General features: G+C 33.9%; 1 protein-coding gene across 1 annotated transcript in view; it reads left to right on the top strand.

The window, feature by feature from the left end:
• The window catches only part of Atrx (ATRX chromatin remodeler), a 235,153-nt gene that overhangs the window by 169,253 nt on the left and 52,988 nt on the right, over positions 1-12,912 (top strand). The window contains 2 exon segments of the mRNA XM_047535184.1: positions 52-205; positions 6,320-6,426. Of these exon segments, the coding sequence (XP_047391140.1) occupies positions 52-205; positions 6,320-6,426 (261 nt within the window).

Below are 12,912 nucleotides of genomic sequence, written 5' to 3'. Positions count from 1 at the left end.
TCATTTATTTTCTTTCCTGATTTATCTACTTATTCTATTTATTTTATTTAGGTAAAGCTACTTCTTCTTCTAATCCAAGCAGCCCAGCTCCAGACTGGTACAAAGATTTTGTTACTGATGCTGATGCTGAGGTTTTAGAGCATTCTGGAAAAATGGTACTTCTCTTTGAAATTCTTCGAATGGCAGAGGAAATTGGGGATAAAGTGTAAGTTCTTTCCTGTATTTATTGTATAAATAAGCCTTTTGATAACATTACTAGTGCTTAAACAGTTTTATTTGAAAAAACCTGTTACGTTTTTTTTCTTGTCTAAATATGTATTCTCTTTGGTTATCGTAGTACTAGACCAATACAAACATCTATTTTTCTTTTAAGAAACTAATTTTGACCACATACTCAGATTATTTTTTCAGTGCTGTTTTTCACTTGTTGTACCTTGAACTTATTTTCTTGGCTCAAGCTTTTAGTAGATATTTATATTCTACCATCTACAAAATCATTTTCAGTGTGGCATCTACTCTGTGACATTACTGAGATTTCTCCCCCAAGTCACTAATGACCTTCTCATCCTCAAACCTAATGGACATCTCTCAGACTTTTTAAAAAATTTTACCTGTTTGATTATTCTCTCTTGTTTTTCCTTTTTAATAATTTAACATAAGCCCAAAATAAAATAATCCTTTATATTAAAAAATTCAAACTTATTCCTTCAGCCCTCCTGGAAAGAGACAAAACTCTTATTTTATATTTCCATAGCACCTTTGAATATACTCAACTCTTAACACATTCTAATGTACCCATTTGTTTGTCTACTAGTAAGCTGTTTGAAGACACAGACTATTGTTTTCCTTTTTTTCTTTTTTCTCAGTACTGGGGTTTAAACCCAGGTCCTCACATGGGCAAGGCAAGCACTCTACAACTGAGCTATATCCCCAGCCCATGTTTTATTATTTACTCTAATAAGTGTTCAATATAAGTTTTTTGTGGTTCATTTGATTAATTGGGTGTGTATTGCCACTTTAGTTATACAGAAAGTAATGGTTTAGGTAGGGGATGATGTTGGCATAGGTTGTATGGACATAAAGGGTATGATCTGGAGTAGAAACAGTAGGACTTGATAGATGAAATACAGGGTAGCAAGGAGAGAATTGCCAGGGAGTGGCTCCGAAGCTTCAGTTTTATTGGAAGAAATAGAGAGAGTCCTACTCTGACTATTAAGTTTGATGGGCCTGTTAGGTGTACATGAGAGATGTCAAGTAGTAAGTAGATATTTGAGTCCAGAGTTTCTGAAAAGTCAGAAGAGATTACTACTATAAACTTCCTTTTTCCTCCTTCTGTGATTTAAAATTGTTTTAAGAGTATAGAAGGATTTTAATGGTCTTTTCCTAATAGGAATTTCTTCTTCCACATTCACTGTAGATGTCCATCTACCCTCTGCTATGGTAGTGTAGACTGTCATCACAGAAGGCTACCCATAATTTAATATTTGAACTTATTAGAATGTTTAACCTTGTCTTTAGCTTAAACTCTACCTCTATAGCTGTTTACCTTCTAGTCTAAATTAGAACATATCTCTAACCTGTTTTGTACTTTTACAATGATCATTTTTATTTATAATATCTGTATATCCAAGCTGATTAATATATTGGTGTTCACACCATAAGATTGTTCTAGAATCGTTATTAGTGTTATTATTTGTCCAATTTTTTGTGTTGGAAATTTTCAGGCCAACCTAAAATCAGAAATTTTTTATAGTGAATACCCATATACCCATATTAACTATCTTTCCCTCTCTATCAATCCATCTTATTTTTTCTGATGCATTTCAAAGTAGTTTGTAGATGACTTTACTGCTATTTTAGTTGACCCATGTTCCAAAAATGGTGTGTTCATTTCTTTTGTCACTTTTAGCCCTTCTTATTTCCTTGATGTATTCTTTGTATGCTATAACTTCAGTCATGACCACATGGTCATAAATATCCTTCAGTTTGTTAAATGTACCCATGTCATAATATGATTTCAAAGATGAAAATACTTCAGCTGAGATCTTATTAACACACTTATAGTCTGGATGCTGTGCTTCTATTTTTGCAATCCAACATAGAGGTGTTTATTCAATATGTAAATAACACTATTAGTTTATATTGAACTTGGTCTACTAAGTCACTCATTTTTTCTTTTATAATAACTGCTATCAAATCAGATTTCCCTCATCTCTGTTTGTGCATTTGATCTTTTGAACCCATATGAAAGTGAAAATTTGATATTTCACAGGACCAGTAGATTAAAAAAAATCTTTACATATTTTAGCCAATGGTAAATGTTTAACCGCCCATGTGATGATAATAATAATAATAATAATAATAATAATGAAAACTGCAACCAATCAAGAAATAAACATCCTGATTTGTAACATTTGCTAATTGCTATGATATAAACACTGCTACCATATTCAATTTCAAGGTACCAACATTACATTCGAGGTGGGAAGAGATGCTAACAATTCACTTCCCTGTACTTGTTTCAGGCTAGTTACAGACACATCTAGTATACTACGAGTTTCAATACCACCCTTCTGATTTATGCTTTTTATTTTTTAGTGTGTGTGTGGCTGGGGATTGAACCGAGGGTCTTGTGCATGGATGGCAAGCACTGTACCATCTGAACTGTATCCCCAGCCCCTATGCTTTTAATTTTAAATACTATATTTTGATTGGATGTTTATTCTGAACTTTTTGTGATATGTGAATTCATAAGTATTGCTTTTATATTTTCCTGTGAATCAGTGATAAAATAGATAAGGTCAAAATGGTTTATAAAGATATGAACATTTTTATCAATCCAGGACCATCAGTTTTTCATGTTATCTAAATCTAGAAAAGGTGAACAGAGATAACCATTAGTATATTGCTATTTAGTCCCAACAGTTCTTTAGAATTTTTATAATGATAATTGTCTGAGTTCAGTGGTTCCCAGACCAGCCTTAATTGCTAACTGACTCAGGTTAGACTCTTTTCCAGCATAAAGTTCAAATTCCAGATTAATTATTATGTAATTAGATTTCTAGAAGTTTGTTTTCCCACTTTTAGGTACTATCAAGACCCAGAATAGCAAAAGCAATACAGAGTAAATGAGCAATGCTTTAGGCCTCCCAGTACCCAATTTCAAATTATACTACAGAACCTATTAACAAATAAAGCATTGTACTGGTATAAAAATTGACACATAGGGCGTGGGATATAGCTCAGCTGGTAGAGTGCCTGCCTAGTATGCACAAGACCAGGGGTTTGATTACCCAGCACCACCAAAAACAAACAAACAAAACTGACACATAGACCAGTGGAATAGAATAGAAGGCACAGAGCCAAAACCATACAAGTATAATCATATGCTTCTTGACAAACCTGCCAAAAACATATATTGGAGAAAAATCTTTTTAAGAAATGGTGCTGGAAAAATTGGATGTCCATAAGTAGAAGAATGAAACTAGATCTCTCTCTCACCTTCTGCAAAAAATCAACTCAAAATGGGTCAAAGACCTAACTATAAGACCCCAAACTTTGCAACTGCTAAAAGAAAAAAATATATGAAACACTTCAATATGTAGATGCAGGCAGAAACTTCCTGTATAGGGCCCCTCTAGCTTAGGAAATAATAGCAAGAACCAATAAATGGGATGGCATCAAATTTAAATGCTTCTTCATAGGAAAGGAAACAATTAAGAGTGAAGAGACAACCTACAGAATGGGAGTAAATCCCTGCCAACTAATCTTCCAACAGAGGATTAATATCCAGAATAAGCAACTTTAAAAGTCAACGCTAAAAAAAACCCAACCTATTCAATAAGTGGGTTAAAGAAATGAACAGACACTTATAAAGAAGTATAGGTGACCAACATGATATGAAAAAATGTTCAATATCTTTAGCCATCAGGGAAATGCAAATCAAAACTATACTATGATTCCAGTTAGAGTGGCAGTCATCAAGAATGCAAATAATAGGTGCTGACTAGGATGCAGGGTAGGGTGTGGGGAATGATGCCCTTATATATTGTAAGTGGGAATGCAAATTATTAGAGCCACTATGGAAATCAATATGGAGGTTACTCCAAAAGCTAAAAATACAACTACCATATGATCCAGTTATACCAATCCTTCATATTTATCCAAAAGAATTTAAGTCAACTTACTTGAGAGATATATTCATGCCCATGTTTACTGCAACAAAATTCACAATAGCTAAGTTTTGAATCAGCCTAGGTGTGAGCCAACAGATAAATAGATAAAGAAAATGTGTAATTTCACTTAGCCATAGGAGGAACAAAATTATGTTATTTGCAGGAAAATACATGAAACTAGAGATCATAAGGTTGAGTAAAATAAGTCAGAGAGAAAAGTGTCATGTTTTCTCTCATATGTAGTAGAAATTAAAGGTACAAAACAGGAAAAAAGAGATGCTATAAAACTAGAGGGAGCACCATTAGGGTAGAGGAAGGGGATCATGGAGGGATAGGAGAGGAGGGTGGGGAAGTTTTGGGGAGTGAAATTGATCAAATGATGCTTTTACATATGTATGAGTTTGCCATAATGGAATGTATCATTTCATATAATTAATATGCACGAACAAAAAATAATTTGCAGCTCACAATGAATTGTTTCAGTGAAGTTTTTGATTCTGGAATAGATAACCAGACTACTAAGGGGTCAAGACGTAGGATTTGGTTACTTAAGCTGAGCACTAGGACTCAATTCATTTCTTTAACAGTGTTCTAGAAGTTGTCAGCTGGGAGATAGTAGTCTCTGATAGTGCAAAGATTAGGAAGCCATATAACAGAAAATTCATATGTTAAGTTCTGTAGCTATTTCAGAGCTTCACTTGTTGTTTTTAGATCTACTAAATCTGAATACTTCTAGCAGTGACTATTAAGTGATGTTTTGGAGTCATAAGCACCTTACTGTCAGAATCCAGCTAAAACTTAAAGAAACACACTCACCACAGATACATAGTTTCTTATATACCACCCTACTTTGTTCATATATATAAGGGAGAGGAGTTCCTCCTACATTCTTTCAAGATTTTTTTTTTCATATATTACCCATTTACTCAACATTGTATTAGATCAGAACAGTGATTTTCAGACTACTTCTAAGTAAGTTGGCAACCTAGAGCAGAGAAGAAGTTAGTTACCAGTGCCGTTTTTCTTCCTGTCCCTACAATACCTAAAGTAGCATGCTGTTATTATGTATTTTATTTTAATTTCATATTAAACTTTAGGTTAACAAATGTATTTCATGACTAAAAAGGAGATTAAAATCACTGGAATAGAGAATTAAGAATTTGCGGACATTTGAAATGGAATGATACATATAGTAGGATGCTGAGAATTTTGAAATACTGGAATGCTTATAGTAGGGAGATTTTAAAATTTTTACCTCCTTTTAACACTATGTCTTTTGTAGAGCAACAGATTTTAATTTGAATGAAGTCCAGTTTATCACCTTTAGTTTTTACAGTCATATATTAACTGTCATATTATCTAACTCTAAGTTACAGACGATTTTCTTCCATGTGTTCTTCTAAATGTTCTATAGTTTTTATATTTTACATTTAGATTTATGTTACATTTTTACTTACTTTCTGTATAAGACATAAAATTTGGACCAGAGTTCATTATTTTGCATATGAATGTCCAGTTTCGCCTTGACCATTATTGAAAAGACTGACTCTCCATTTTTCGTTGAATTGCCTTTTCCCTGTTGCGAAAACCAATTATCCTTATTATATGACTCTGTCTGGATTCTTTTCTCTTCCATTGATCTGTTCTTGTTCTTTCACCAGTAGTAAGCTTGTCTTGATAATGGTATCTTTTTCAGTATTGAAATCATATAGATTTGGGCCTCCACCTTTTTGTTTCTCAAAATTATTTTGGTTATTCAATGCTTGACATTCCCATATGAATTTTACTCTCATTTTGTTAATTTCTACACAGAATTCCTGTTGGGATTTTGATTGCAGTTGTGTTAACTTTATAGATTGGGAAAAAGTGAAGTTAACTTCATAGATTGGGTAGAATATAAGAGGAACTCCTCTCCCTTATATATACAGACAAAGTAGGTTGGTATATAAGAAACTGTGTATCTGTAGTGTGTTTCTTTAAGTTTTAGCTGGATTCTGATAAGAAGGTGCTTATGACTCCAAAACATCCCTTAATAGTCACTGCTAGAAGTATTCAGATTTAGTAGATCTAAAACTACGTGAATCTTCTTTTTTTCTAAAGTGAATGTTCTAGTATTTGAACACTAATCTTTTTTTTTTCTCCAGTCTTGTTTTTAGCCAGTCACTGATATCTCTGGACTTGATTGAAGATTTTCTTGAATTGGCTAGTAGAGAGAAAACAGAAGATAAAGACAAACCTCTTATTTATAAAGGTGAGTTATAAACATCTCTATAACATAATTTTAAAATACTCATTTAAACATATTGTAAAGACATTTTAACAATAAAGGAAACAAAAATTCCTGGAATCTCATAACCCTAATGCATCAGGTGTTTTCTGTTCTTTCTCTTGGTTCTTATCATATACCGCTGGTATTTTTTAAACAAAATATTCTTGTATATATTTGCTATTAAAAACATCACATTATACAATATAAATATATAATGAAGTGGTAATCATAGCAAAGTATATTAACAGACCTGTCATCTCACAGTTACTTTTTGTGACAAGAGCAGTTAAAATTGAGTTATTTAGCAAAAGTTCCTAATACAGTAATCTTCATCGTTGCAATTAAAGTATAAATTTCAATTTTTAAATACCTTTATTAATACATAATTCTCACCTGTAAAATTTGCCCATTTAATGTATAGAAGTGGGAGCTGGGTGGTGGTGCATTCCTGTAATTCAGTGACTTGGGAGTCCAAGGCAGTTGGATTGCAAGTTCAAGGCCAGCCTTGGTAACTTAGTGCGACCCCATATCAAAACTTAAAAAATAAAACAAAAAGACTGGGAATGTGACTCAGTGGTTAAGTGTTCCCTGGGTTCAACTCCTGGTACCAAATAAATTAAATAAATTATGGAAGGCAATGGTTGTAGTATATTCACAGATATTCAACCGTAGTCAATGTTGGAATGTTTCAATCACTAGCAAATAAGTCCTGTACCCTATAGCTATTACATCTCTACTCTACCCTTAACTTCCTCACAACCAAGCAACTGCTGATTGACTTTATGTCTCTATAAATTGCCCTACTTAGGACCACTCATATTAATGAGAGCATATAATATGTTGTCTTTTGTGACTGATGACTTTCACTTTGCATACTGTTTTCAAGGTTAATGCATTTGTAGCATGTATTATTTAATTCCATTTTATGGCCTAGTAATATTCTATTGTTTGAATAATGCCACATTTTGAGTATCTGTTTATTCATTGAGATATTTGAACCGGTTTTACCTTTTGGCTATTAAGAACATTGATGCTATGAACTTTCATATATAATTTTGTTTGCTTTTAATTCTTCTGAACATATACTTAGGGGTGTAATAGTGGGTCAAAGGGTAATTCTTTGTTAAAATTATTGAGGAATCACCAAACTGTTCTGTACACTGGCTGTATAATTTTACATTCAAAAAGCAAAATGCAAGCATCTCAATTTCTCTACATCCTTGTCAAAACTTGCTATTTATTTATTCATTTATTTATTTACTTATTTATTTCCTTCCTTCCTACCTGACCTCCTTCCTTCCTTGCAGTTGAACCCAGGTGTACCACTGAGCTATACCCCAACCCTTTTCATCTTTTAAGACAGGGTCTCACTAAATTTCTCAGGTGGGCTGCAAAATTGAGACTGTCTTGTCTTAGTCTCCGATGACACTTGTTCTTTTGTTTTTAATTTTTAAAATTTTAGCCAGCCTAGTGGTTATAAAGTGGCATCTCTTTGTGGTTTTGATTTTCATTAATCTAATGGCTAATAATGCTGAATATCTTTTCATGTACTTGTTAGCTGTTTATCTACTTTTGAAAAATATCTATTCAGGTCCTTTGCTCACTTTCATTTTTTTCTTTGCTCATTTAAAAATTGGATTTTTTGTCTTTTGTTGTTCTGATGAGTCTTTCAAAATTATATTCTATATACTATCCCCTTATACAGATGTGTTATTTGGAAATATTTTCTCTTTTACTGTGAATTGTCTTTTCACTTTGATTTTGTCCTTTGATATACAAAAGTGATTTCATTTTGATGAAGTCCAGTTTATCTATTGCTTTGTTGCTTGTGCTTATAATGTCATTTCTAAGAAACCATTGCCGAATTTAGAGTCATGAAGATTTACCCATTTGTTTCCTTTGTAGTTTTATGCCCTTACATTAGTATTTGATTCGTTTTAGTTATTTTTTGTATATGTTGTGATATAAGGTTTCATCTTCTGATCTTTACTGTGGATATCTAGTGGTCATAGTACAATTTTTTGAGAAGAATATTCTTTCCTCTTTGAATGCTTTTGGTATCTTTTTGAAAACAAGTATATCTTAGAGATATAGGTTTGTTTTCTGACCCTCAGTTTTGTTCCATTGATCTTTATTTCAGTCTTCATGCCAATATTATACTGTCTTGATTACCAATGCTTTGAAAGTAAGTTTTTAAATTGGGGAAGTCATGGGGATATAGTTCAACAGTGAAATGCTTGCGTAGCACGTGAGGTTTTAAGTTTGATTCCCCAACACTGCAAAAAATTAAGTGTGACTCCTCCTACTTAGTTCTTCAAAATTATTTTGTCTCCTCATGAATTTCCATAAAGAAGTCTCCTCATATTCTAATAGGGATTGTGCTCAATATATATTTATTAGGAAATATTCTTATCTTAATGAGTCTTGTGACCCATGAACATGAAGTGTTTTGTTGTTTGTTTGGGTCTTTAACTAGTTTAACCAATATTTTGTAGTCTTCAGAGTATACGTTTTATACTTCTTTTATTAAATTTATTCTTATGTTTCATTCTTTTTGTTGCTGGTGGCAATGAAATTTTGTTCCCAATTTTGTTCACAGGAAATGTATAAATTGATTTTTGTATATTGATATTGGCTGCTGCAACCTGGCTGAATTTATTTTCTTGTTCAATCATTTATATTAGATTGTTTTGGATTCTCTTTTTACAAATCATGACATCTACAAGTAGAAATAATTTTTTTCTAATATGGATGCCTTTTAATTATGTTTGTTTCTCATTCGCTCTGATTAGGAAACTCTATTATTGTTGAATAGAAGTGGTGAGAGCCAACATCCTTGTCTTGTTCTTAATGTTGTGAATAGAAAATCCAGTGTGTCATTTCCTATGATGTTAGATGTAGATTTTCATAGGTAGTGTTTATCAAGTAGATGAATTTCCCCTCTAATTTCAGTTTGTTGAGTGTTTTTAGCATGAGAGAATGTTGGATATTCTCAAGATTTCTCTGTATCTCTTGAGAATAAATTATTTTTCTTTATTCTGTTGATTAGTATATTATTTTGACTTTCAGATGTTAAAAACAACTTGGGAAACCTGGGATAAATTTCACTTGATCATGCTGTATAATGCTGTGTATGTGTTGTTAGATTCAGATTGCAACTATTTTATTGAGGATGTGTGCATCTTTATTAAAATATATCACGCTTGTAGTTCATTTTCTCTTGATGTCTTTTATCTAAGTTTTGGTGTCAGGGTAAAACTGGCTCACTGAATGAGTTGGGACATATTCTTTCCTATTTTTTCTTTTTGAGGATATTTTGTAAAGAATTGTATTCAGTTCTATAAGTATTTGCTAGAATTCAGCCATGAAACCATCTTAACCTGGTCTTTCCATATGGGTAGTGGTTTTATTTATTTAGTAAAATATATAAAACATGAAACTTATGAATTTGACAGACTAAAAACACAACCTTCTAAATGGGAGAGACATGTGCAAATCATATATATCTAATCAGGAGTTCATATCAAGTAAATAGCCAGGATGAAAAAAATGACTGAAGAGTACATACTAGCACATACTGGCTACTTCTAGAGATTTTAATAAATCAACAGTTGTACACCTATATGTTCAGATAGGAAAGCCAGGTAAGGCACTGGAGCTGGACATGGTAGTGTACATCTGCAATTCCAGCAACTCAGGAGGCTGAGACAGGAGGATCACATATTCCAGACCAGCCTACACAACTTAGTGAGACCTCATCTGAAAATTAAAAGAGTAAAAATATCTGGGTATGAAGCTCAGTGGTACTAGCTACTAGGTACTAGTGGGTATCAATCCCCAGTACCCTCCTCTGATCCCCCAAAAACTGTTGCACTGGAGTCCAACTCAGACATTCAGTGACCATATGAAATCCAGAAAGTGTCTTTTTTATAATAATAGGAGAGAGGAAGAAAAGAGAAATAGACTGTGTTTGTTCCCTGTGTGTGTGTGTGCGCATGTGCGCTCAGTGGGGGAAGAGACTCTCCCGTCTCAGAATGCTGAAAGAAGGAATCAAAGATTTCAAGAAATGTAAACTCAGTGACTAGATCTACATCCTGAGTTAAAAGGAGATTTAGTGTAGAAGAGAATACCTATACTTCTTGGAATTCTTTTTTTCTTTTTCATCTTTTACTTTTTGTTTCCCTAATTTCAAGGGCTGCTTTTTCATTTCTTTCCATTTGTTCTTCTGGCGCCCAGTCCAAAAATCCACCTGCACGCTACCTGTGTGGAGCTGTAGACTGCAGTAGGCCTATGACAAGTCCTTGGAAATTAGTGGTCTACAACTACGCAGGTGTGTGCAAACCTGATGCAGTCCAGCACCATTTCATCTATTCCAGTAGAGAGATTTCAACTGTTGGGGTTAATCATGGAATTTTCAGGGCCATCTTGGCTGCATTGAACAAGGGCAGGGCAAAAATGCATACTGTTAGGATGGGGGACAACAGTATGCACACACCTGTGGAAGTCTGCAGAATAGCATCAGGATTCATCCAGGAACTTTCAGAGTTTCCTGATGACATCAAAGGGTGGGTGAGGTATGTACTATTACATACTATAGACACTTGTGGCAATTTCCTCAGACCCTCCTAAGAGGTTTTATGTGCCTATTAGTGCCACAGAAACTCCAGAACTTCCTAGGTGTACACCAGAGGCGGGCATATTGAGGTCAGTGTGGAGAGGTGAAAGAATCTCGAGTTCTGGCAGCTTTTGAAGCAGAAATTCTGAGCTTGATAGGTGAAGAACTAAATATACAGCTCCCAACATAGCACGAAGACACTCAGAGGTCTTGTATTTGAGACTTGTGCATTTTCTATGTCTCCCAATATCTGGGCTTCCAAAGTTGGAAGACCCGGTAAGAAATCTTTCCATCTCAAACACCTCTATAATTAATAATTTTATATTCTTTAGTGTTAGCATTTTAAATATCACTGGTATTTTATTTTGTGTTAATTTGATAGATTCCTGCCACTGTTTGACTTTGCATACCTTAATACAATTTTTCAAATGTTCTAATGTGTTAGTTGGAGTCATTCATTCTATTCTCTCTTTTTGACATACTTTCTCCCATTCTTTTTTTGTTACATATTGTCCTTTTTCTGTTGTCACTTTTCTTATCTCTCTGTTCCTTCTCCCTGCTTTTTTTAAAATATTGGGTCGGTTGAATTTATTCAATCCGTTTTCCCCCCCTCTTTTCTGTAGTCTCACTGTCTCATCAATTTTTCTTCTTACATCTTTCTTCCTTCCTGCTCTCGCTGTTGTGGTTGGGTTTTATGTATGTTTGTTTGTTTTGGGGTACTAGGAATTGAATCCAGGGGTGCTTTACCACTGAGCTACATCCCCACCTATTTTATTTTTTATTTTGAGACAGGGTCTTAGGAAGTTATAGAGACTGGCTTCATACTTGGAATCCTTCTGCCACAGGCTCTTAATCAACTAGGATTATAGGCTGTTGTGTATTTGGTTTTGGGGTTTTTTTGAGGGGCGGGGCATTACCAGGAATTGAACCCGGTGATCCTTAACCACTGAGCAACATCCTCAACCTTTTTATTTTTAATTTTGTTATAAGGTTTTGCTAAGTTATATAGGGCCTCACTAAGTTGTTGAGGCTGACCTCAAGCTTGTGGTCCTCTTGCTTCAGCCACCCAAGTCACTGGAATTACAGGTGTGTGTCACCATGCCTGGTTTTTCTTTTAATATTAACTGTATTTAGTCTTCTTTTTCCACTTGCTTTTTTCTGTACTCTCCCTCTTTCTTGTCTCCTTTCTTTTTCTTGTGTCTCTCTTCTCCTTATTTTTAATTTTTTCTTTTCTTCTATTTTATCAGACACCTTATATAATTTTAATATCAGTTATACTTTCTTTAACACTTTTTTCAGTCTATTATAGGGTATCACTTTCTGTTTTCCTCTTTCCACTTCTGGACTAGTGGATTTGTAGTAACCTTTTTTGGGGAGAAGGGGACTGGAAATTGAACCCAAGGACAGTTTTTGTTTTATTTTCAGATAGGGTCTTGCTAAGTTGTTGATACTGACTTCAAATTTGAGATCCTCCTTCTTCAGGCTCCTGAGTTGCTGTCTCGTACAGAACATTTGTATTAAGTTTATATGCCTTAAAGTATATATGGTTTGCTCATAAGTGGTCACAGTTACTGATGATTTTCATATCTCAGTGTGGTGCTAGAGACTGTTCACAGTTTACAGTGAACACGTTGAGTGGGTGTTTTGACACTGAGTTATATCCCCAACCAGAACACACTGTAAAGAGAAAGAAATTCACTAGAAAGACCCTCATATAATGGTGAAACAGAGATCAGTTCCACAAAATTTGTAGATTTCAATGTAGCAACATAAGAAATCAAGGTAATAAGATGCCTCCAAATGTTCTTTATCCTCTAATAACTGAACCTGTAGATATTAAAGAAGAGGAAATG

This window comes from Sciurus carolinensis, chromosome X (assembly GCF_902686445.1).
Source record: "Sciurus carolinensis chromosome X, mSciCar1.2, whole genome shotgun sequence".
Taxonomy (NCBI): Eukaryota; Metazoa; Chordata; class Mammalia; order Rodentia; family Sciuridae; genus Sciurus; species Sciurus carolinensis.
Note: the sequence above shows the minus strand (reverse complement) of the source record. Positions and strands in the feature narration are given on the sequence as shown.